The sequence below is a fragment of the Callorhinchus milii genome, unplaced genomic scaffold (assembly GCF_018977255.1).
Source record: "Callorhinchus milii isolate IMCB2004 unplaced genomic scaffold, IMCB_Cmil_1.0 Scaffold17, whole genome shotgun sequence".
In the NCBI taxonomy this organism is placed as follows: domain Eukaryota; kingdom Metazoa; phylum Chordata; class Chondrichthyes; order Chimaeriformes; family Callorhinchidae; genus Callorhinchus; species Callorhinchus milii.
In genome coordinates this window covers 1,827,930-1,854,168 of record NW_024704758.1, presented here as the reverse complement: position 1 = coordinate 1,854,168, position 26,239 = coordinate 1,827,930, and the positions used below count along the sequence as shown (strand labels likewise).

At 47.4% G+C, this 26,239-nt stretch overlaps 1 protein-coding gene across 2 annotated transcripts; it reads left to right on the top strand.

Annotated features, from left to right (window-relative positions):
• Window positions 1–1,478: 1,478 nt before the first annotated feature.
• On the top strand, window positions 1,479–20,072 carry LOC103186016 (plakophilin-3). 2 transcript variants are annotated; one of them, XM_007904809.2, is made up of 13 exons: window positions 1,479–1,903; window positions 8,737–8,813; window positions 9,227–9,966; window positions 10,487–10,610; window positions 11,502–11,706; window positions 13,087–13,261; window positions 13,790–13,907; window positions 14,509–14,673; window positions 15,143–15,322; window positions 15,978–16,131; window positions 17,089–17,281; window positions 18,007–18,091; window positions 19,629–20,072. In XM_007904809.2, exons 1-13 carry the CDS (start codon window positions 1,711–1,713, stop codon window positions 19,656–19,658), a joined length of 2,439 nt encoding a protein of 812 aa, XP_007903000.2. In that variant the 5' UTR covers window positions 1,479–1,710; the 3' UTR covers window positions 19,659–20,072. The 2 variants fall into 2 exon arrangements, with proteins under 2 accessions (XP_007903000.2, XP_042197462.1); XM_042341528.1 differs by lacking the exon at window positions 1,479–1,903 and adding an exon at window positions 2,025–2,068.
• Window positions 20,073–26,239: the final 6,167 nt, after the last annotated feature.

Sequence of the window (26,239 nt, the reverse complement as noted above, 5' to 3'; positions counted from 1 at the left end):
GGATCAGATTAATGTCTAATCCAAAGGATGGTGCCCTTAGCAATGTAGAGCTCCCCCAGCACTGCACTGCACCGTTAGAAGTTAAGCAAACACACCACCGGAGAGCCCGTAGCCCCTCACTCAGTCACACACCCTACCTATGTTACCTGGCACCCACCACAAAGGGGAAGAGAGGAATCTACAGATAACAAGAACAACTTGTACTTATTACCGTCACTTGATGCAGGATATTATCTCGGAGGGCTTCACAAAGAGGTCACTGCTCAAGTCACTACAGCTCACGACTGTAAATCCCATGAAGCGTTTTGAGACGTCTCGACAACGCGATAATGTGGTGTGTCAAATGTGACAATTAGTACGTGGAGTGCTGTAGCTCAGTGATTAGAGCACTCGCCTCGCAAGCGAGAGGACTGGGTTTGATTCCCGGGCAGGGCAAAACGTTGGGCAAGTTTTTCTTACCCCACACACCTCTGTTTACCCTAGCAGTAAGTAGGAACCCAGTTGTTCGTCAATTGGCGGATCGCTTTTCCCTGGGTAATAGTTCCTTGAAAAAAATAATAACTTGGTCACTCAATCCATGACTGTTTATGGGGACGCTGCTGTGCACAATTGGCTGTCGCATTTCGCCCACAAAATATAGTCACTTCACTTCACAGTGTATTCTGTGAAGCACTTTGAGATGTCTCGAAGACGTTATAAGGTGCTATAACAAATGCAAGGATTATTATATTATTATTATGTTGCCAAACAAACCCTCGTTTGACACCCACCTCAGCTAAAAGAGGTATTATTTTTATTATTATTATCATTGTTATTATTATTATCCTCAGCCGGGCTCCAGGTGGCGATAGGGAACAAGAAATCCTGATTGATTCCAACCAACCTCCTCCTCACCCCTGGTCCCTTAGAGATACAGTTTGCACTAACTCAGCACAGTCCGGGAATCGTACCTGGGATTTTCCTGCGAGCTTTTTAACATCATTATTAAGAAAAGCAGATTACAAATGACAAGTTTACATTGATACAGTGCCTTTCACATCAGGAGGACATCCCAAAGTCTTTGACACTGCTGACACCTTGACACGTAACCCCGCGTGTGCGTGGAGGGGGGGCGTGTAGGGGGAGAGGGAAGGGGGTAGGGAGCCCAGGAGGGTGGGTTAAAAAAAAGACTGAAGACAGAGCAGGTGATCAGATAATGAGGAGAAGGGAGAGCGGGAGGGACAGAGGGAGGTGGACTTATCTGTTCAAACGATCCTGGAATGTTGAAATTGGGCAAATTCACAGTTTGTGTTTTCTGATACAAGAAGGGGAGGAGGGCGTGAATAAAGGACAAGAATCAATGTCAGAGCAGGGCTGGGTTTTTTATGTGGAGGCGTGTGCGAGTGGAACCTGATATCTGACTCACCTGTGGGAAGGTGGAGCTCGGTTCCACCTCTCCCCACCCAGCGCTGTTGTCAAGGACTGAGCTGGGTGTAGTCTCTCCGTGGCAGTCAGTGGGGAAAGTTAGGATCTGCTTGCCTTAACACTTGGAGCTAACTTTCGGCAGTATTCATAGCAAGTATAGCAGGTGGACTGATCGAATCAGGGACATCAAGGTTGAACTCTGGTCCACAAGTGGTTGCGGAGTGTTGGTTTCTTGGTTTGGTTGTTGGTTGGTTTGTACTTGGCTGGCTGGCTGGCTGGTTACTGGCTTCTCTTAGCTGTTAGAAGATGAGTCTTCTGCAAGATGCGCCGTTTATCAGATCCGTTTTACCACCAGAAAGCTTTGAGTCCACCCTGGCCATGCCTTCTGAGCTGCAGTTGGATCAAAGGAACGAGATACACCAATACCCTGAGCGGAAGAACATCCGAGTCCAGCAACAGGTGGAGATGATGTTGAGAGCCAATGGCTTACCAAATCGGGGTAAGTCCCCAGATGAAAAACTAAACCTTATTTTAATAATGCCCTCCCTGCCCTCCCCCCTAATGTAACCCCTGTAATTCATCTCTCCTACCTTGTGTATCTCCCTTTGCTCTTGTTCTCCAGGGCAGGGCTCTACTGAGTTAGTTACTACACCTAAAGAGATATGTGAGTATGTCTGTGTGTGTATTTGGTGTACTTTGGGTGTGTATTTTGTGTGCTGTGTGTGTATTCTGTGTGTTGCGTGTGTGATGGGTGTATATTATTAGGCTCCATTGTGGTTTGAAAAGGCAATTCTGATCTTGGAAGGTTTACGGCACCTAAAAAGGACATTTACCTCTTCTAATCTGTGCTGGTACTACCTCACCCACTGGAACTCTCTATCCATTCCCATCCCTTGCTGTTTCTCTGTGCCGTATAACATTACTTGCCTCAGGGCTCTGTATATATACTGTACAATTCCCTCTATTGTTGGATGCCTTTTCTGTGTCCCTCCACCAACCCCTCTCCGCCTCTTTATCTTTCTAACTTCATGCAATGCATTCGCAGTTAAAGTGTCATTCTAATCATTTGTTACTGAAAGCTTGTTATTCTTTGCTTGAATTTGAAAGTACTGTATAATGAAAATTACTGCCTGAGTAATATACCTCTAGTGAGATGTGGGATAGTGCCTTTCTTACCTGTAGAAACATGTTGATAATTGATTAATTAAACTGGGTGTATTTACTCTGGAAAAGAGAAGGTTGAGAGGTAATATGATTGCTGTTTTTAAGATACAAAAGGGACTGGATAATGTAGACAGTGAAGAGGTGTTTCATCTTGTCCAGAAAGGTAGAACCAGATTGAAGCGGAGCTAAATTCAAAACTAATCTGCAGAAACACTATTTCAGTGAGCTAGCGGTAAATGTATGGAACAGACTCCGTAGGGAGATGGTGGAAGCAGAAAGTGTCGATTCTTTCGAAAGAAAATTAGAGAGATTTCTTTTAGGAAATAATATTTGGGGATGTATGAGTCGTTCAGGACATGGATTTCAGGACAGGACAACTTGAATTTATATAGCGCCCTCCACGCCGTCCGGCATAGAGGGCACTATATAAATCCAAGTTGTTGTTGTTGACATGTGCTTGCAACTGTTAGCGCGATGAACTGAATGGACCTTGGTCTTTTTGCGTCTAGCATTTTTATGTTCCTAATCATGGAACCACAGAGTAGTTACTGTATGGCAGAGGGCAGGTCGTGAGTTGCCTCTACCCTTGTCCAAGGTTCAGAGTCCCTGAATATCAGGTTTTACTATAAGCAAATCCGACCTTGTGCTCTGAGGGTTTGACTTGCAAAATGTTTTGTGTCAGTAGACGTTGCGAATTTTTTCACTGTCGCTCTCAACACGGTCGTTGCTGTTCGTATTAAATGTATTCAAAGTCTCTCACAACTTCCAAACAAAGAAAAAAATGTCGCTGGTTGCTGGTGTGAGCTCCCACTTTCACTTTTACCCTTTTTTTACATCCTCATGGTATTATTTTCGAGTTCCTGTTATTTTCACGTGTGGATGCTGAGCAGGAAGGAGTAGACTTGGTTCGCCTAATCAACTCCCTGAAAGATTCCTTCCACACATTTACGGTTCGCCCACAAAATGCACAGTCACTCCACTTTACAGTGTATTCTGTGAAGCGCTTTGAGACATCTAGAAGACGTGAAAAGCGCTATATCAAATGCAAGGATTATTATTATTATATAAGATACAGTGAAGCCTGAATTTAACAATCTGAAAACTAGAGATACAGGAAAAACACTTTCGTTGGGATTTGGAGCTTGATGCTATCTTAGTTTTGTGCAGGTTTCGACATATCTTGCGCTGATTCCAGGGTAACAGAGAATTTCAAACGAGTTTGACATTCTTCGCCTTTCTGGGTTTCGAACCTAATTCAGTAGAGAATAGACAGCTCCAGTGGGGCAGCTAGATGGCCAGATGGCCTCCTCCTCCCCTGTAGTTTCTCTGAAGCAGAGAGAGGGGCTAGTGATCATGATTGTACACTTTATAGATAGTTTGGGCCTATTGTCGGCCTGGCTTAGTGGCTGAGCCTTCGAGTCAGAAGGTTGTGGGTTTAAATCCCACGTCAGGACTTGAACTCACATAGGTGACACTCCAATTGGCCCCTTTTGCAACTCTTAAACCTGTTTCCTCTTTGTTCTACTGATTCTACTGAACAAGACATTGTTGCATCCATTCACAAATCCTGAGCTGGGAAAAGTGGTAATAGTGGTTCCAATTAACCAGAAGGAAAAAAGAAAGTAGATAACGCCCTTCTAATTTGGATTCCTTTATCAGTTAAAGTGATGGGTTTGCGGAGGGAATCATTTGGGAACTTGGAATGGTAGATCACTGGGGCAATGGTCTACTCCTGCTTAAGAACCTATTATAGTAGGTTTCCGTGATACTTGTCTGTCCTTCTTCACCTCCCACAAGTTCCATCCCATCTCCCCTCCACCATAGAGTAACAAAACTCTCCTAACTTTGAAGCAGCTCAACTAAACCTTCACCAAGAGCACAGCCAGGATCCTCTGCCACGTTTTCCCTCGTACCTATTCCGTTCTCCTGACAAAAGCCACTCTGTCTCTGTTCCAGGTCTTTTGTGCTTCACTGTCAACATATCCTGCCCTCTGGGGAAGGATGCGGGGAGGGGGGGGGGAAGTTTCGGTAAAATGCAAATCTCACAAAACTTAGCGAGTCTGAGCACACGTGTTCGAAGGATGGAAACCTACCTGGACAAAGTCCGTTTATCTTGCCTGGCTATTGTATAGCAGTCCTCTGCTTTATGAGGCGTCAACCATGAACCATGCGGTTGCAAATTACAATCGCGCACTTTTTAAGATCAAGCAGACACACCTTCGGGATATTCCCAAGTTAATAAAAGTCCATTATTTTTGGTGCCGCTGTTTTTGTGTGTGTGAATCACGATTTTCGCTCGCGGTTGCGGGTTGGTCATCCGTTGTACCTGGGGTTCTGTGTTAGGAACATATGAACATAGACCATTCAGCCCCTCGAGCCTGTTCCACTATTCTATTGGATCACGGCTGATCTGTACCTCAACTCCCATTTACCCGCCATTGCCCCATATTCCTTGATACCCTGACCTAACAAATATCTATCCACCTCAATCTTGAACATTTGAATGGATCCAGCACTTCAATCTCAGATCAGGTACTTTTGTTTCTCTCCCTCTCTCTGTCTCCACCTCTCTCTCAGTTGCTATTATAGTAGGTTTCTGTGATACTTCTCTGTCCTTCTCCACCCTCCACAAGTCCCATCCCATCTCCCCTTCACCACAGGGTAACAAAATTCTCCTAAGCAAAACAAAAAATCGCCAACTTTCAGAGTGTAACAACCTCAGCGCAGTTCAGAGAGAGGAAAGACCAACATACTAGAATTCTCCAAATCTAGTGGCCCGACATAAAAGCAAAGGTTACTCCCCTTGTTCCTATCCCATTTCCCCACTAACTCATTTGAAGAGTTATTTTAACAGTTAAAAACTCTCTTGACTATTTGTGTTACCAGAACTAAAACTGTAATTCTTTAGTGGGGTGGGAGGTGGAATATCTGTGTCTAAATTTGTGGTATTTCTAAACAGGATTCCTTAATCTGAGTCTGGAGCACAACATACAGTCAATTCACTATTACAGTATATTCTGTGAAGAACTTTGAGACGTCTAGAAGACGTGATAAGGATTATTATTTATAAATGATGGACTTTTATTATTTATAAAAGTCGGGATGGTAACTTGAAACAAAAGCAGAAGTCGCTGGGAACACTCAGCGGTCAGGCAGCATCTATGGAGAAAGGAAAGTGAGTCAACATTTCGGGTCCACGACCCTTTGTCAGAACTGGGACATGTTGGGAGGGAGAGGCTTTTAAGGGTTAACAGAGAGGAGGCAGGGCAAGGAAGCTAACGAGAAAATGGGGTAGAGTGCAGGGGATGATGGGTTAAAGAGGTGTCAATGGTGCAAAACAAAGGTGAGATTGCAACAAAACAGGGGGGAAAAAGGTGTTAATAATGCAAAACAAAGAAGGGGGTAATTTGCAACAAAGCAGACGGACCAGAGTTATTTATTTGAATAATCTCAGACCACAACAGCTCACTTTGCCCCTCCTCCTCTTCTGTGACCATTACCACATCACCTGGGTGCCAGACACACCATTTCTCTCTCTGATCTGCCTGTTTTGTTAAATTTCCCCCCAAAATACTTACCCCCACCCCGGTTACCTGTCTGTTCCAGATGGTGACTAACATTCTCCTATCTAATCTATTAGTCTATGTATCAGCTGGTTTTAGTTCCTCTCTGACTCATGCTGGAGTTATGGTTACTCATTGCTAACCTCCACCCAGAGTCTTGTTCAAACACAATTTTACAGACAAATGCAGAGAATTTGCAGGCGGGTGGGAGGGAGGAAAATGAGTTAACATCCTAAGCATGTCAGTGAGTGTCCTGGCCGACAATCCCCCGATAAAATTAGTTGCTCACTCCACGGTTGTTTGTGAGATATTGCAATATGCAAATTGGCTGCCGTGCTTCATCCATAAAAATACGCAGTCAATCCACTCTACAGTACATCCTGCTTTCAGATACAAGTGGGTGAACATGGCGTGAGTGACCAATTTTATCTGGGTGGGGCTTGTGGGGAGTGGTGGGGTGGGGGGTGTTGACCAGGACACCAGGAAGGAGAAACGCCCTCCTCTTTTCGATTAGTGCCACGTGATCTTTAACACCTGCCCGAACAGGGCCCAGATGGAATTTCACTCTTACATCTCGTCTGAAGGACGGGTGCGAGACAAACTTATGCGGCACGTCATTCGCAAAAGACGGCCATTAACCCGATCGACTGATGTCTTGCCAGCAGTTGAGAAGGCAGGCGGATGGATGGATAAATCATTGATGAAGTCTTCTCCATCTACTCCGGGCTGCTTTATTTACTAATACAATTGAGTGCATCAATTCGTAAATTATTTAGTTTATTCACACAAAAAACCTTTACCTGTCAGACTCAGCCTCAGTTTACACCCAGAGGTATTTTGCCTTTAAAAGACAAAGCGTTACCAGTCATTAGGGTAGATGCTGCGAGTGCTGGCTTGGCTCACAGTTGCGTCCCAACAACATTGTGCAAACACAATGCTAAAAAATCAGTCTCTCACTTTGTCTGTTGTGGGACATGGCTGTATTCAAATTGCTGCCGGGTTTGCTACCAAAACACAGTCACTGCACTTTATATACACTCTTTCCTGGGGTCCTGGTCAACACCCCCTGACCGCTCCCCACCCTGTGAAGTGCTTTTAGATGTCTTCCCAACATGAAAGGTGCTGTATCAAATATGAGAATTACTATTATTATAACTTTTACCAGTGAGAATGGCTCTGCTGGATTCTCGCCCTAATAATACTTACATTTGATACATGCCTTATCATGTCTTTGAGACATTGCAAAGCACTTTGCAGATTATACAATAAAGTGGAGTGACTATATTTGTGGGCGAAACGTGGTATCCAATTGCACTCAGCAATTAGTCCCTGACTCCACCACTGTGGGTCAATGCAGTCTACAAATTGGATGCCGTGTTTCATCCATAAAATATGCTGTCAATCCATTCTACAGCATATCCTGCTTTGAGATACTTGTGGTAGAGTCAGGGACCAAATTATTATTGAAACCTGATATTTATCTTTGTTGCCTCTTTGATGGCTTTTGTTTTCTCCTCCTGGCTAATATGGCTCAGACCTTCTTGTCTTGAGATGTTAGACTCCCATTGCCTTCCATACAGAAGGCAATTCCTCCCGATGGTGTGAGTGGTGTGCAGAGAAAGTGGTGATGGTGGGAGAACATAGCAACAGGAGGAGGCCATTTTCAGCACCTTGAACCTGTTCCAAAATTGTATAAGATCACAGCTGATCTGTACATCAACTCCAATTTGCTACCCTTGCCCCATATCCCTTGTTATCCTTATCTAACAAATAGCTATTCACCTCAGTCTTAAATCTATCCACCTACATAAGAACATAAGAAATGACGAACAAAGACCAAGGTCCATCTAAGTTCGTCTTCCACCTTCCTGGTGGTCGTAGGCACATATGTCCCAAAATCCTTATGTACTATACCCCATGATGTTATTTCCTAAAAGAAAACTATCTAATCTGTGTTTGAAGGAATCAATACTTGCTGTTTCAACCGTCTCCCTCTGGAGCCTATTCCACTGGTTCACTATTCGTGCACTGAAATAGTGTTTGCGTAGATTTGTTCTGAATTTACCTCCCTTTGATTGGAGACCATGTCCTATTGTTTTATTATTCAGAACAAATTGAAAAACAGTCTGTCATGATCTACATTGTCTTGTCCCTTTAGAATCTTAAAGGACAGCAATCATATCGCCTCTCAATCTTCTCTTTTCCAGCGTGAACATACCCAATTTACTGAGTCGCTCCTCATAGTCCAGTCCTTTCATCCCCTCAATCATTTCTTTATCTTCTCGATTTTTCCAATATCCTTTTTGTACTGCAGTGACCAGAACTGTACACAGTTTCTAAGTATGGTCTCACCAATGATTTATACAGTGGCAGGATTACCCCACTATTTTGGCTTTGTTATTGATCTTTTGATACATCCCAACATCTGGTTTGCTTTACTCACTGCCACGGAGCATTGTTAAGAGAGCTTCAATTTATCAGCTCAGTCTTGAAGGGGCACATAGTGGTGGTGGTGGTGTGGGCTGTGTGTGTGGAGAGAGGGTAGGAAAGTCTGAGGCAAGTCCTTGAACAGAGCCTTAACATCTGCTGTAAATTAACCCAACAGAATTGAGCAGCTCTTACCAGACAGCAACCATGCCGATGTCCAAATCGCAGATCTTCACCACGGAGAGAAAGTACTCGGTGAGCAGCCACCGTCCACACCTTCATCGCTTTCTTCTGATGTCCTTTATTTCCTCGCTCTCCACCCATCGGCCTCCCCGGCTACTCCCTCATACCCACATCCCAGAACCCTGCCAGCCTCCGTGTCCTCTCCCGCACCAAACCCATCGCTCCCCAACCTCTCACTGGTTGCTTGTGCGTTCCATTCCCCCACAACCCCCTCCCCACCCCTCCCTTCTCCCCCAGGGGATCGAATTGAAAATCCTCGTCCTTCTTTCTCTCTTTCTCTTTCCTTCTCTCTTTCTCTCTTGCACATGTCGTGTTGGTAGTTGGTAGTTTATGCAGTAGATATGCGTGCTCTGATGATGCTGCTGATTTTTTTTGCCACACTCTGATTATGATTATTATTAATATATATATTTTCTTGCCATCAGACCATCCAGCCCCCGGGGTACCATTCTCAGCACAAATTCCCTGGGTCGTCCTCCTACTCGGCCTTTGACGTCAATATCCGCAAGACCCCCAGAGCCAGTCAGATCAGCCGTCGTGTAGATGAGAGATACAGACCGATGTCTGTGCACATCCCTGGCCCTCCTCCCTCGGCGTCCGTCAGGAAGGTCACGGAATACAGATACAGCCAGAGACAGCCGGACATTGACACCCTGTCCCTCCACTCGGCTCCCCCCCGGCAGGTGGTGAGAAGGGATTCCTGGCATCAGTCCCAAATGAACGGCCAGTTCATGCAGCCCAACCTACAGGAGAGGGATGTGAGCGTGATGTCAGAACAGATCAACCCCTCCGTTTACTACAAACAAATGTCCGTGGGCGGCGAGTCTGGTGCGTTTAGAAGCTATAGTGTGAACTACCCCTCGGTGAGGAAAGCCAACAGCGTGAGCGGAGCTGACATGTTTGCCATGACCAGCCAGGCGGAGGATATGGCGAACACACAAGCCCTGTACATCCGGCCCCCGGCACAGCGCACCCTGCAGAGAGTTCACGGGAAGGGAGCCCGGGAGAGAAGCGCCTCCAGCACCTTCAGCACCAACCGGAAGTCAATGCAACGCGCTCCCTCGCTGAGCAGCCTGAGAGTCCCCGCTAGCAACATGAGCGACATATTCGACGGCCAGACTCAGCAGTCCCAGTCCTTTACGACTACACAAAACATGATCTCAGAGTAAGTGTTGTCTGTGACCCCCTTCTCACCCCCATCATGCTTTGTACATCACAAACCATCAAGGTGTCTCTGAGGTTCTGCCTCTCATCCCTTGGGTCAACCACAAAACAACAACAAATTTGGATTGATACCAGCGCCTTTCATGTGGGGAGGACATCACAAGACGCTGGACAGTCAAGGGTTTGCACCCGAGCTGAGGGTTGGAATCAAGAGGGGTGGGGGTGGGAGGGAGGCCGAAAGCACAGTCTAAGAGGAAAGTCTCGAGATGGGCCTTGAAGGAAGCAAGGGAGGGCTCCAGGAGGGTTAAAAGGGAACGTTTTATTATTTTGAAACAACCAAAATGAACAGTTTCAAAGCATTTCACAGAAAATAACGTGACTGGGTATTTTTTTAGGGGTGGGGGAGGGCAGGGGAGGGAACACGGTAGCTAGTTTGCGCACAGCAAGGTCCCATGTTCAGCTGGAGTCACTGTATATGGGGTAATGTCCGTGCCGGTTCTGACCACTGAATCTCTCTCCAGTGCTGATAGGTTAGACCTCCCGACAGCGGTGCAGTTGCTGAGCTCTGGTGATGTGAACAGTCAGGTGGTGGGAGCGAGCTACATCCAGCACAAGTGCTACCACGATGCAGGCGCTAAGAAGCAGGTGAGGATGATCAGCGCCTTATCACATGGTCAGGAACACATCACAAGACTCACTGGAGCGCGGTGACTTGTGTTATTTTGCCTGGCCAAATCAATCTGTCAGCTCCCTGGGTTCAGTGGCCACTGGCCTCCTTCATGTCCCCTGCCCCACCCTGCATTACCCACCGGGCCTTCAGCCTTTCTGCCCCCACCCTCTGGAACTCCATCTTCGTGCCATGGATCAAAAAATAATCAGTCAAGAAAAACCTGGAAACACACGACCGATCAAACATGGACTTACTTAGACCGGTGTGAATGTTGTGGGGGTGGGAAACATAGGAACAAGACCCTCAAGCCTGTTCTGCCATTCTGTAAGATCATGGCTGATCTGTACCTCTACTCCATTTACCCACCTTTGCCCCATATCCCTTGATACCCTGACCTGACAAAAACCTATCCACCTCAGTACTGAAAATTGCAATTGATCCAGCATCCATAACCTTTGGGGGAGAGAGAGAATTCCAGATTTCCCCTCCCCTTTGTGTGGGTGTGTTGTCACTGCCTCCTAATTTCACTCCTAAATGGCCTGGCTCTTAATTTTAAGACAATGCCCCCTTGTTCTAGATTCCCTTCCACCCACCAGAGGAAATAGTTTCTCTGTATCTGCCCTATCGAATCCCTCAATTAGATCACCCCTCAACCTTCTAAACTCGAGGAATACAAGCTAACTCTACGCCACCTGTCCTCGTAATTTAACCCTTTTAGCCCTTGTATCATTCTGGTGAATCTGCGCTGCACCCACTTCATGGGTTGGACACCACTAACGGAGGGTAACGTCTCGGAGACCTATGACTATTTGCTGAACTGAGTACGTCTCCCCACCCACCGCCTCTCTCCCCCCCCCCCACTGCAGGCCTATCTGCTGAGAGCCATCCCTCAGCTCATCGGGCTCTTCAACCACCCGTCGCTGGAGGTTCAGCGCAGTGCCACTGCCGCCATGAGGAACCTCATCTACAACAACACCGAGAACAAGCACGAGCTCGTCAAGCAGAATGGCATATCTCAGATGATGCAGGCATTGGAAGAGACGGACGAGGAGCTGAAGACCAACATCACGGGTAGGTCCTCCTAGGGTGGAGGTGGGGGGGTCCTAATGGCTCCCCACCCACCAGAGACCTGAAATTCCTCCCGGTCTTAACCCCACACCCCCGTGTGACGGCTTCTTAAAGTTATGTAAAACGAAGATGCGTTGCTCGTGGAACCCATACGACAGACACAGAGAGAGGAGGGAGGCAATGGGCAGAGCCTGTGGGGGGGGGGAGGGTAGAGGCTAATTCATGGGGAGAAATGATTCCATTTCAGGTCACTGCGAGCCAAACCCTTTCTCCCTGAAATCTCGCCGCAGAGAAATAGTTCAGTGCGATTTCAAAAACAAAGACGTACCCCCGGGCACAAAAAGAAATCCATTCGATTTCTCCCAGCACTGTCCCCCCTCTCTCTCTCCCCCTCGTCCTTCCTGCAGGTACGAGTCAAACAGGAATGAGAGAACCTGTTTGCGCTTGGCTGGCAAACCCATAATTATTACCGGGTGTGGCGATACGCGGTGGGAGAAGAAGCAATGCCTTTCTTTACCAGTTGCTGCCTCTCCCTTTCCAAAGTTTGTTGAGTCTAACCAGTCTCACGTCTACACACTGCCTACCTAACTGCCCAGAGTCTCTCTGCCATCTTGGGGCGTCCTCCCGATGCGAAAGGGGCAATGTAACTATAATTTGATGTAGTTGCCGTCAGGGTGTAGACCGAAGCAGGTAAAAATCCTGTGAAGCACTTTGAGTCATCAATCCGCTTACATGAAAGGTGCTGTATCAAAGCAAAAGTTTATTTGTATTATTTAATAAGCTTCACCCTCTCCCCGCCCAGAAAAGTGGGCTCCACCTTCTTTCCAATGCTCTGCAAACTGGGATGAAACTTTTAAAAAAACTTTTGAAAGTTTTTCAACTTTTTTTGAAGCTTTTCCTTTAGCGCGTTGAACCTCCTTCAACTGCAACCTGTCTGTATAATAAATAGCAGCTAATTACCTTCCTACGTCCTGTTCCTCCTACTTCACTCGTTTCTCTGCTCTACAAATCCCACCCCCCCCACTCCCCACTCCACAGAACACACAGAGTGTGTGTGTATGTATGTGTGTATTTTGTGCGCGTGTGTGTCAGCCAGGACACCGGGAGAGACTCCCTTTTCTTTCAGAATTGTGCTTCAGAAAAAGTCTGAAGACAGACAGACAGAGGAGATCTCAGGTTTAATGTCTCATCCGAAGGACAGCTGACATTGCAATGCTCCCACACCCTCCCACCCCCCCCGGGCTTGGCATCTTGCTCCGCCACTGTCGAGCGCTCTGGGACGCTGCCCTGTGTGAGGGGCGCTAGTTGTTGTTGGAGCTACCGGTTGGGTTATGGACTGACGCATTAAAAAATAACTAAACCCTGTTTGTCTCTGTTTTCCAGGGATCCTGTGGAACCTGTCCTCCAATGAGATGTTAAAGAAATCGTTGGCTCAAGATACCCTCGAGGAAGTGACGGAGAGAATCCTGATTCCCCTGTCGGGCTGGAATGCTGGCACCTCTGTGTTCCCAAACTCCACTGAGGAAGAAATCTTCTACAACACCACCGGCTACTTTAGGTAAGATTTCCACCGAGATGCGTAAATCTGGCGCAGTGGTAACCTCACCGGAACTTCACGTCTCTCTTTGAGAGCGTAAGGATACGAGAACTGAGCTGTTACTCCAAACCCAAACCTGGACGCTTGTGTTTATCTGACCGTTTAAGACAGTGATGGAGGACAAACTTTTTGGTAGGCCAACAAAATAAATATTCTTAAGAGGGTGCGCTGTAAAAACAAATATCCTTGATTTAGGCCATCAATCAAGAAATAGTCAATCGAGTAAAAATTGGAAACGCATTAGTTATTGAACAAAGACTAGCCTAAACTTGCACACATATTCAGGGAGAGGGGGGTAGGGGGCACTTCTTGATGTCCCAGAGGGCCACTTCTGGCCCGCGGACCACAAGAACTTTGGAACAGGCCTTTTACTTTGACTGGGAGGGAATTATGTTTGATAACCAATCTCTTCTCCCCCCCCCCCCCCCACCATGATATCTCTGTTTGTACGTCCACACAATAAGCCACTTCCCTTGGTGTTTTGTACAGAAATCTGAGCTCTGGGAGAGAGGAAACTCGGGGGAAAATGCGAGGGATAAAAGGCTTGGTGGATTCTCTCGTCCACTACATTCAGCAATCTCTCGATACCGGAAAAGCAGCTGACAAGGTAGACATCAATGCACACACTGGTGTCAGCTGGGACACCCCTACATGCCTACACTCACATATATACACACATACTCAATCACACTCGTCCAACACCCTGCCCTTACTCAACCACTCCATTCATAGCTGGTGGGGAATGGAGGATGGACTTGGAGGGAGGAAGGGAGGTGGGGGGGGAGTCTTGGGGAGTACTTTGGAAATAACAGCTCATAACACCCAGAGCAATGGCTGTTTTATTTCCGGGTGGGGGAGGTGGTTTTAAGGGGTTCTATTTTGGGTTGGATCCAGTCTGTCGATTACTGACAATGATCTACATTAGAACCAGAATCTATTTGTGTTGGTGTGGAGAAGGGGGAAGTGTGGGGGAGATAGTAGGAGGGGGCGTGAGGAACACTCCAACTCTTGCTCATCCACTCCATCCACTGAGCTAGAGATTGACCCGGCAATGGGCAGTGGTGTTTCGGGCCAATGACAGATGGCAAACTAACACTTCGCTTAAGACATTTGTGAAGCTTATCGCAACTGCAGAGACTAACTGAAGATCCTCTTCCCTGCCTCTTCCCCCCCCCCACCACCCCCCACACACTTCGCCCCCGTTTCAGAGTGTGGAAAACGCCACTTGCATTCTGCGGAACCTGTCCTATCGCCTGTACGAGGAGATCCCCTCGGCTTACCAGCACCGTCTGAGAGGTCCCAGCCGAAACGAGAACGACAAGAAGGAGGATGTGGTGGGATGCTTCACCCCCCAGAGCAGGAAGGTCAAAGAGGTGAGACTCCACCTTCTCGGCTGAGGTTGAGATTTGCAAGAGGAGGGTGTCACACCAGATAGCGAGAGGACCCGGGTTTGATTCCCGGGCAGGGTGAAACCTGAAGCAAATTTCTTTACCCCACACACCTCTGTTTACCTAGCAGTAAGTAGGAACCTGAGTGTTAGTCATCCAACAGCGGGTGGATCACTTTCCGGCGGTCATACAGTAATCCCCTGTAAAAAGAATAATTTGGTCACTCAATCCACGACTGTTTGAGGGACGCTGCTGTGCGCAATTGGCTGCCGCGTTTCACCCATAAAATACACAGTCAATTCACTTTACAGTATATTCTGCAAAGCGCTTTGAGACGATTCGAAGATGGATAAGGCGCTGGATCAAATGCAAGGATTATTATGATTACATTATTATGTAAATCGTTGTAACTCTGAATTGCCTGTCGAACATGATCTTCCTGTTTTGCCCTCAGATCAACACGGACATGTCGGTGTTCACCGAGGTCTCCAAAAACCCTCAGGGGATGGAGTGGCTGTGGAACCCGGCCATTGTGAAGATGTACAAGGAGCTCTTGGATAAGGCCAGCGTCAACCAGCTGACCGCCGAGGCAGCCCTGGGGGCTCTGCAGAACATCACAGCCGGAAACTTCCGGGTAAGGAAGAGGACAGCGCCTTCGGAGGTGGGGCGGTTGGGAGGGCCTGAGGATGGCAGAACCCCACTGTAATGATGATTGATGGTGGCTTTGAAATCCAAACCCACTGTCCAATGGCCCGTGATTAATGCTTTCTCATTCGCTGCCCACTGGCCGCCCGTGCTCAAACAACATGGCCGACTTTCAGATCGGCAGGTTGCTGGTGATATCACTTTCTGTGGATGCGCAGGAAGTGGCTTCGGTGAGATCTTATCGCGCAGACGTTGGCTAATTTATTTTAGCGTTCAAGAGCCCGGCCGGCCGTGGGTCCGCGGGTCTTGTGATAATAATAATTCTTGCGTTTGATACAGCAACTTATCACGTCTTCGTGACGTCTCAAAGCGCTTCACAGAATATACTGCAAAGTGAATTGGCTGTATATTTTGTGGGCGAAACGCAGCAGCCTTATAGTGAGCCTCTACTCCAGCAGCTCTATTTTAAAGGCTATGAAATTTTTCTTGGGGATGGGGGGTGTTTGGGGGAAACGGGGGCGGGGGGGAAGTTAGAGATCAGAGTTCCGAGGCACTGTGTGGCATGAAGGAAGGGCGCTCTGTAATTGCAGGCTGTTGTTGTTGGAATCCAGCTGTCTTTATTGTTGCCTCTCGTGTGTTCTCAGTGGGCCTCTGTGATGAGTCGATTGACTACAGACCAGGACAGCACTTGGTTCACTATTATTGACCAGCTGAAGGGCAACGACCCCACCATGATGCGAGCTGCGACCGGCCTGCTTCGCAACCTCTCCGCCCACGCCAGGAACAAGGAGGATATCTGTGAGTGTCACTGAGCGGAGGGACCGCCTCACGTGTAAACCGGGGGTGGTGGTGGGGGGCGAGTTTACCCCGGGGACAAGACCTGGCTTCCCTTTCTGCCCCCGTGCCATCAACAGTGTTCACGGCTGCACCAAGGCTGAGCTCTACAGGGGAACTAACCCACCTCCTGTGTGTGGGTGTGGGTGTGTGTGGGGGGGGAGGGGAGTTTGTGTGTGGGTTATGTGTGTGTGGGTGTACGTGTCTATGTGTGGGAGGGATATGTTTGTGTGTGGGTGGGTGTGTGTTTGTGGGGTGTGTGTGGGGGGGGATGTGTGTGGAGTGTGTAGGTGTGAGCGCGGCGATCGCATGACTGCTAATCTCTGTATAACTTGGGTAAATAGGTACTAAATCCCAGCCATGACCTCAGTCACCAGCCTGAGTGCAGTCACAATAGTCTCTAGCCTGGCAGGAGATTTTGAAGGTGAACAAAAGAATCCTGGTCTTTATGTGGACAAAACCTTCCTTATCCCTTGTCCTACATGAAGGACAAAAGGAGTTTTTGTGAAGCTTTCTGTTTTGGATCGGTATTTGTTTGACAACCTCTGCAAACAATCCAACATCTGTTTGTAGGGGTGTGTGTGTGTGTGTCTCTCTGTCTCTTGCTCTATGTGTGTCTGGCTCTCTCCCCGGTGTGCGTGCATCTGTCCACGTTTGTACCTCACCGTCTTGGTGTGCATGTGTGTGCGCACGTGCCTCTCTCACGGTATATGTACACGGGTTTGTATCTGTGGGTGAGTTCGCGCACGCGCGTATGTGTGCGCTGTCTCTGTCTCTCGTGTCTCTCCCTATCCGTGTTACTACTGGGCTCAAATCTCGTCGTCCTGTGCCTCTCCAGTGGAATGGCGAACCCTGTTTTGTTACTCACGGTGAATGTTCCCTGTACTTATGAAGGATCTCTTTCCCTGCCGTCCTCTCCAGCCATCCGCACTATCGGACCGCTCTTGAGCAAGTTGCCGGAGGACAGCACTCAGCCTATGCCGCACACCGAGGTGGTGGTCAACATCTGCTCCGTGCTCAACAACCTGGTAGTGGAGACCATTCAAGCCCCCAAGCAGATCGTCAACCACAACGGGCTCAAGAGGCTCATGAACGTCAAGACCAATTTGAGCAGGTGGGCGGCTCGGGAGCTGGTGAGGGGGTTTGGGGTGGAGGGGAGAGAGAGGGGGAATGTCCCTGTTGTGACTAGGGTGGTCGAAGTTCACCGTTTATCATTGCTGCCCCCACCCCAACCAACCCCCACACCACCGCTCACCTCCAGATGAATTTTGTGGAGTTTTGTAGCGTAGTGGTTTGCGAGCACACTTGCCTCGCAAGCGGGTTCGATCCCTGGCAGGGCGAAACCTTAAGACATTTCTTTATTCCACATACCTCTGTTTACCCAGCAGTAAGTAGGATCCCGGTTGTTAGTCGATTGTCGGATCACTTTTCCGGGGATAATAATCCTTCCAACATAATTGGTCACTCAATCCACGACAGTGGTCGTGGGGACGCTGCTGTGCGCAATCGGTTGCCGCGTTTCGCCCACAAAACATGCAGTCAATTCACTTTACAGCATATTCTGTGAAGCGCTTTGAGACGTCTCGAAGGTGTGATAAGGCTATCAAATGCAAGGATTATTATTATTATATTCTGTGAAGCGCTTTGAGTCGCCAAAGACAGAGTCTTGAAGGGGTGTAGGGTCAGGACAGGACCGTGGGATTGAACGCACAGCTTGCTCTGAGAGCCAGGGCAGACTCGAAGAACCGAATGGCCTCCTTCTGAAAATCTCTAGGAGTGTAAATGTGGGCTTGTGGTTGTGCTTGTTTGCTTTTCTAATGACTTGTTCTTCCTTTTCAGTGGGGACGATAAAACCAACAAAGCAGCGGCCAGCCTCCTGGCGAACATGTGGTTTTACAAGTCCATGCAGCGCGAGTACAGAGCGGTAAGAACCAGCGCTGGGCTGACCAGCAAGTCACTAGCAGATAATTAATCCTGAGATGTTACATTGAGGGTGCAGTCCTGATGTCAAATGCCAAAGGATTATAGTTATTATTCATTATTAACCATCATTATGTTTATGCTCCCTGTTAATATTAATAATAATCCTTGCATTTGATATAGCGCTTAATCATGTTGTCATTGAGACGTCTCGGAGCGCTTCACAGAATATACTGTCAAGTGGAAGAACTGTGTATTTCGTGAGCGAAACTTTCTGGCTCTTGCTTGGGGCTCTCTGGATTAGAGCGATTGTAAACCAAATTTGGGGACGCTCATATATTAAAAAAAATTGCCCTCACCACCCCTGATGCTGACAGTACAATTACAGTACAATTACCGGAGAAATGTGTTGGATTAATGGCTGTTTCTTTGATGAGTGTATCTGTCCCTCCAGGGAGATGCGTGAATTTATAACTAAGGTTATACAGTCAAACCTCTCCGCCCCACTCCCCCCACCCACCACCGCCGAAGCACAAAAAGAAAAGCCCACATTTGGTTCCGAGCTGCCAAACAATGCATAATATTGCATCAACCACAAGCCTTGACTCACCATCTCTCTTCTCACCCTATGGTTGACTGGGGAGGAACCCAGGCCTGTTCCTCCCCGAGGGCAGATCTGACAGCAATCAGATAGGTTGAGAGCGTCAGGGTGGGTCTCCACTCTCTCTCTCTCTTCCTTTTCATGATGCAGTTAACCACAATGTCAAGATGAGTAACTGATTGCCATGATGACAACATTAGAGTTGCTACGCAAAATGCTGTTCCCCAACTTTCATTCCAATCTCTCACCACCTTGGCTCCAGGCCTAACAGTGAAAAGACTGTTAAGACTTCTTGTGGGAGATTTGGAAGAGCAGGGTATAACACAAGATAGTCCTGTGGTGGACTGGTTAGCGCGCTCGCCTCGCAAGCGAGAAGACCCGGGTAATAATAATAATAATAATAATAATCCTTGCATTTGATATAGCGCTCTTCACGTCGGGAGGACGTCCCAAAGCGCTTCACAGAACACACTGGGCAGGGCAAAACCTTAGGCTAGTTTCCCTATCCACACTGTTTGCCTAGCAGTAAGTAGGAACCTGGTCGTTAGTCGATTGGCAGAATGCTTTCCAGGGGGCAATAATCCCTCCAAAGAAATAATAGTGATTTGGTGATTCAATCCATTACTGTTTGTGGGACGCTGCTGTGCGCAATTGGCTGTCACGTTTCGCCCACAAAATACACAGTCAATCCACTTTACTGTATAACCTGTGAAGTATTTTAAGACATAAGGCGCTATATCCAATGCAAGGATTATTATTTTTATAAATAATTATTAATAATTTCTGGATTCTGCTGTGGGTTTTTTTAGGGTCCCCCCCAACAGCAGCAGATCATTTTGCTGTGCTCTATTTCGTGGTATGTGCCCACAGAACACACGGAGCAGACGCAACTATTATCATTCTTATTTTATTAATTATCTATTTTATTTTCTCTCTGCAGAAAGGCTACACTAAACGTGACTTCCAGTGAAGAACAATCAGGCACTGCCCTGACAAGAGGAATCTCCGGGGGAGAGGAGGGGTGCGGGGGAAGGTGGAATAAAATACGGATCTCTAGAATTCTCTCAACGACAACAATGTACATTCATGCAACTCTTTCCGTGTTGGGAAGACGTCTCAAAGCACTTTGCTTCGCACTGCAAACCGCGAGCCCGAGCCGGGCACTAGCGAGTTGTATAAAGCTCAGGTGGGTGAGAAGTAACCTGCCATCTTAGCTCAGCTCCTCTCCATCTCCTGGAGATTGATTCTCAACTACTCTCGGGATGGATTGCATCCGATAATTATTGCTATAACCAGGGGAGGGTCTAACCCTTTGTCTGCTGAGGACCGAATGCCTTATTTGAGAAACGTCCAAGGGCCACATAAGCTATATAACATAACATTTACAGGTTATGGGCACTCAATTGGGTGGGGAGGGGAGGGGGGGATTGGGGGGGGCCAGATGAAATGAGAGGGTAGTGAGATGGGAAGAAAAAGTTGGACAACCCTCGTATAAACCATGCCCAAGATTCATTTTTTTAATATATGTAATATAAATGAAAAAGGGAACCTGTGGGAAACTTGGTATTAAAGCAAAATTTATATAGAAACGTAGAAACCCATAGCGCAGCAGGAGGATATTCTGCCCACAAAGTCTCACTCAAGGAGATCAATTTAATCCGCCAGACATCCCCGCCTTATCCTCTTCAATATTGTCAAAGTTTCTCTTTACAAAGGAGCCATCCTTTTTTTTGAGAGTCGGACAAGTTTGGGCTTGAGGAAACTATAGCTTTTCAGTTTGATTTGACAACTACTCCAACTGAGTGAAACGTTTATTGGGTTTTTTGCTGGATAACTATTCCCATGACCTGTCTCTCAAAATTTGAAGAAACAAGATATTTCTAGTGAAAGGTTGGAGGCAGCGGGTTTGAAGACTTTAACTCAAACGGAGAGTAGAGGGGGTCGTTTGAAACTGGTTTATAAGCTCGTTAAAACAAAGGTGGAGGGCCGAAGGCACAGTCGAAGAGGAGGTCTTTGAGGTGGGCCGTGATAATAATAATTCTTGTCGAAGGACTTCACGGGAATAGGCTGTAAAGTGTAGTGACTGTGTGGGCAAACCCGGCAGCCTGATTCAAATTTAGTTTATGGAGGGAGGGCGTGGGCCAGACGAAATGGAGAGTGAGTGGGGTAGGGTTAGTGAAATTTAATTTCAATTTAAATTGTGCCTGATTTACAGGCAGTGGGGCTGGGGGAATTGTCAGGCAGGTGAATACTAAATAAAGAGAGAGGGATGGGGTTGGGAACTAAAGATGCACAAGGCGTTAAATGGGACAAAGACCCAGTAATTGGATGAGATCAAATACCAAGTGACTCACACTGGGGATTAGCAATGAATCCCACAATGTACAACAAAATCCATAGGTGGAACGTTTCTTTGTTCCAGAGGAGTTGTCCCTGAAAACAGCTAAATCCAGGTTTCTTCCTATTTTCCTACCCATTATGGAACACCTCATTGGATAAATATGTGTGTGTGTGTGTGTGTGTGCGTGTGAAAAGGGCAACATGGCCAAACCTTTCACCCAAGGCAGGAGGGGTGAGGTGTCTTGATTGCATAAACCCCAGATTTAGCTTCTCTCTAAAGCGCTTCAGGTAGTTTTTCTATATGATTTCCGGAGAACAAAACTAGTTTGCTCCCAACAACCAGCATTTATCTAGTGCCCTTCCTGCAGGGCAATGTCTTGAAGCGTCCAGTTGGTAGAGGATAGCTATAAATCTATCAATTCTAATCTGATTACCTGTAAATAAGGAGGGAGGCAGGACAGAGAATATTGTCAAACCTATTCAGAGGGTTTTTTATACACAAAGTGAAAATGAAACTGTTTATAATTAGTCACTGATAAAGTGTCTGATATCATTAAGTGGCTCGTCAGAAATCGGTGTGGGGAGAGAAAGGGTTGAAAATGTCATATCCAAAGTACAAGTTTTTTTTTGGTAATTTTTCGATAGATTTCTTTTATTTCTAGATTCACGATTTAAGCCGCATTTAGACGCGCTCTCGCGGGTAGTCAAACGGGCGTAATTCCGCACGGGGATGATTTCGCAAGGGGATTTGTTTACGGAGGAATGGACTTCCGTTCCAGAATTCTTTCCCAGGCGGGAGAGGAATAGAGCGGAGTTTCCACGGCATGTGTCATGTCGTGACTTGCGTCAGGAGTTCTCTGGAGGAGGAGGGGGGGGGGGAAGAGAGGAGAGAACTCACTCAGAATTCCTCATTAAGAAATCTTATTCCTTGGCCAGAAGCTTTTCTGTTATTCCTCAATTAGATTATCTCACCCGCACGCTCCCACTTGTGTAAATTCCAATACAGAGGTTTTAGCTCTTGTGGAGAGTGAGCGTACAGCATTCTGATCATAATAATAATAATCCTTGCATTTGATAAAGCACCTTATCACGTTGTCGAGATGCCTCAAAGAGCTTCACAGGATTTCACTGTGAAGTGCAAGTGACTGTGTGTTTTGTAGGTGTGATACGCAGTGAAAGCCGAAACTGTCTGTAAACGAATGGTTTCTGAATGAACTGCAGAATGTTGATTATTTTTATATTGGAGTGTTTTTTTGTTGTTGTTTTTTTTGTTACGGAAAAAATGATTCCCGTTTCTCCTGTAGCCAGTTCACTGGAAATGTTTGAAACCAAATAAAATTGAATGTTAAACAAACATTTTTTATATACTGGATACATAATTTGTAAGGCTAATCAATTCCGATCTCTTCCTTTCCTCGTTAATCCTCAGACTTGAAGGAAATTCAACAAATCTATTGCAGGAACCGTATATAAGTATAATGATTCATGATCATTCTGTGAAGTGTAGTGACTGTATATTTTGTGAGCGAAATGCGGCAGCCAATTGTCCCACAAACAAGTCGTGGATTGAGTGACCAATTCTTTGGGGGTGGGGTGGTGGGGGGGGGTTTGGGGGAGGGATTATTTCCCCCCGGAAAACGATCAGCCTATCGACCTAACAACCGGGTTCCTACTTACTGCTGGGTAAACAGAGGCGTGTGAAGTAAGGAAACCTGCCTAAGGTTTCATCCCGCCCGGACATCAACCTCCAGCAGGACCTGGAAGGGCCGACCAGTCACCGGGGGCAGTGAATCATCCCACTCAGCTTGTTAACCCTGCAAGCCAAACCCCTACAGGGTAGGGTGGTCCTAGCTGGACAAACAGTGGGAAAGCTTGCCAGACACTGCTCTCAATGGCAAGCTATGAGGTTTTAGTTGGTTAGACTCCAGCAGTTACCCCAATGCACACTCTGGGGTTCTCCAAGCATTGGCTCTTGCCAACCTGCATCTAATACGCTCCGGAATTAGGTAAGCAGGATGTGTCCCTCTAGGGAGAGAGAGAGAGCGCATTGCATTCCAACAATCTATCTCTGGCATTTCCATGTGCAAGTGCGATGCATGGAACTCTCAGTTTGGTTTGGATACCCTTAGGCACTGGGTGTATCAGACACTCGACTGACCCCCGAAACAGTGTCAGCGTCGCCCAAAAGGGTTTGTTGCTCGCCCGGTTTACAGCGCTGTGAGCTGACAGCATCTCAGCCCCAGGATATTGCAGAACCGGTTCTTATTGTGAATGGGAAACCAGCGCAAACAGAGAGGCTGCGATGAGGTGGTTACCAGTTCCCTAGACGACCAAACACCTATAAAAATTAACCATATGAGAGCCAGAAACTGGTGCAAAGTCCACTTAAAAACACAGTTTTCCAAACTGAGAATTCCACGCATTCCACCTGCACATGAAAACCCCAGAGAAAGGCACAGTTACGGTTAATGTTACTGTTAATATTTGACTGCAGTGCTCAGCCACCACTCCCCAGCGGAACTCCTATAATAAACCGTACTCCCATTGCATCCACGTCAAAACTTTGTCTCAAAGCGCTTCACAAGGTACTTTGGCTCTCAAGTGTAGTGACTGTGTATTTGGACACCACTGGTCATGGGTCTGCTAAGCAGTCTCTCTGAGGGAGAGAGGGAGAGAGAGAATCTGTCCTCTTTGCATAAGGCAACAAACATGTCAGAACACACTACGCAATGATTAACCCACGGGAGGTCTGGGTAAAGGCAGCTTTGTCGCGCGAGGTCTCAGGCTAAATTTTTAGTGCCCCTCCTTGTCCTCTTCGGCCATCTTCCAACTCCTCCGCCACCCCACCCCTTGCCCTGCATTTCTCTCGACTCCAACCTGCAGCTCAAGGTTCAAACTCTTGACAGTCCAGTGCTTTGGGACTTCCTCCCGAGCCTCTCCCTCCCACCCTCTCTCCTACACCAGAAGAATCTATTGCTTGTTATCAGCAGCCTCTCCTCCGTCACTAAATTCCCCACCCAACGCCCTCCAGGACCACACTGGCTTGTTCTCCCTCTGACTGATCGCTGAGAGAAGCTTTGCTCCAGGTTACAGTTTCTGGCTTCTCAACATTTACAGAGCGCCCTTCACACACGGCGGCATCTCAGAATGCTTCCCACTCGCAGGAAGGGAGCCCGGGTTTCACTGAGGAGGAACGTCTCAAAAGGTTTCGCAAAGAGGGTGGGGATGAGTGAGCAAAATGGGAGTGGGGGGGGGGAGGAGGTTGGGTTAGGGCGTTGTCTGTGCTCCATTATCAGCCATGCCCTCCTTCAGATATGACATAAAGACATAAAAGCCGAGTTTCAGTCTGCCTTCTCTTTGGAGAGACATTAAAGATGCTGTAGCTCTACGGGAAAAGAGAATTTCTCCTGGTGTTCTTAACCAACAACTTAGTGCCTTATCACACCTCAGCGACCTCAATGATTAGGCGCTGAATCAAATGCCAGGCGCTGTATTATTAATCCTCCAGGCAATGTCATCACGGCTGATTGTGAGGCCCGTTTGCTGTGTGCAAAATGGCTGTTTGCGTTCGCTTATTTAGAGAAAAAAACTTTCTCACTGTCAAGTTATTTTGAGGTGCTTCAGTGCGATAAGTCACTCTCTTGTGCGCTCCTTAGTCTCAAGGAGCTGAGGGTTGCGGTGAAGTTATGCAAACCTGTTTGTTTTGTCTTGAAACTTGATGCTGATCTCCTGTATGGAACCACCTCGCGACTGTGCCATTGTGAATTTAGCAGCCTCGAACCCAGGCTCTCAGACACTTTAGTTTGAAGCGATTATTAATTTCACAGTGAAACAGTTGGAAAGGTCCCTGTTCGTGAACAAAACATATTAATAACAATGATAATAATCCTTGCAATTAATACAGCACGTGGTTGACGGATTCACAGGATATATTGTGCAGCGAAATGACTGCGTGTGTTTTCTGGTCAAAACGCAACACACACATGTAGGCGCACATGCAAACATATTCATACATACAACAACAACTTGCATACAACAATATAGCGCCCTTCACGCAGCGTAGCGTCCCGTAGCCCTTGACAGTGGCGGAGTCTGACAATGAACTGGGGGAGAGGGAGTGGGGAGGTGACTGTAAGCACGATCAAAAAGCAAGGTCTTTCGGTGGGATTTGAAAGTGGGGAGGGGTGGGGGGTAAGGCAGAGGGATTGAGGGGGAGAGTTCCAGAGTTTCGGGGTGTAGTAGCTTAATGCCCGGCCACTGATGGTGGAGCGGAGGGGATGAGGGACAAACAGGAGGCCAGCCGAGCGGAGGCAGCGGGTGGTGGAGTGGGGGTGCGGGGGGTAAGCAGATCGGAGGGGTCGGGAGGTGCCGGGATGAAAGGATTTCAAAAGGAGTGAGAGAATCTTGAAATGGATCCGGTTGGTGATTGGGAGCCAGTGGAGCCTGGCAAGGACTGGTGTGATGGGGAGACAGAGCTTTGTGCGTGTGGGTATCCGGGCTGCGGAGTTTGAGATTAGCTGGACCTTGTGCTTGGTGCAGCTGGGGAGACTAGAGAGGACATCTGACATACACACACACACGCGCGCGCACACGCACACAATGCTCGTCCCACAAACAGTCGTGGATTGAGTAACCACTTTTTTATTTCATTACCCCTGGAAAGCAATCCGCCAATCAACTAACAACTGGGTTCCTACTAACTGCCAGGTACGCAGAGGCGCGTGGAGTTAGGAAACCCGCCTAAGGTTTCACCCTAACAGGGAATCGAACCCAAATCCTCTCGCTTGCGTCGCGAGCGCTCTAAACGCTAAGTTAACGGGAGCCCACAATAATATTGTTCCAGGTTGACTTTCTCTACGCAGTGTGTGGAGCCTCTCACGGCCTGACTTGTGCGAGACACTGCGCTCGTTAGGAACCTCTGCATTCCAGCGAGTGGGAATCATTGCCTTCCTCCTGCCAGGACTGGCCCGGGCTGAGTGAGAGGAGATAAAAAGGGCGTTCAGAGAAGGGAAAGAATTCAGGTGAATCCAAAATAATGGAAATTCTAGGAAATCTGTGACAACAGGCAGAGGCTCATCTCACGTGTACACACTTGCCTCAGATATGATTGCTTTCCCATTACACACCATGATGCTCCCTGGTTTGGCAGCACAAGGACATGGGTTGGTGTGGTTGCCAGGATAACACAGTGAGTGCTCCCGTATTTTGTAA

Excerpts from the sequence above, each read along its gene's own strand:
- LOC103186016 (XM_007904809.2), top strand. The coding sequence starts at position 1,711 with ATGAGTCTTCTGCAAGATGCGCCGTTTATCAGATCCGTTTTACCACCA. Across the intron at positions 8,814-9,226 it reads CCACGGAGAGAAAGTACTCG|ACCATCCAGCCCCCGGGGTA; the intron begins GTGAGCAGCCAC and ends TCTTGCCATCAG. Across the intron at positions 14,674-15,142 it reads AGAGCAGGAAGGTCAAAGAG|ATCAACACGGACATGTCGGT; the intron begins GTGAGACTCCAC and ends TTTTGCCCTCAG.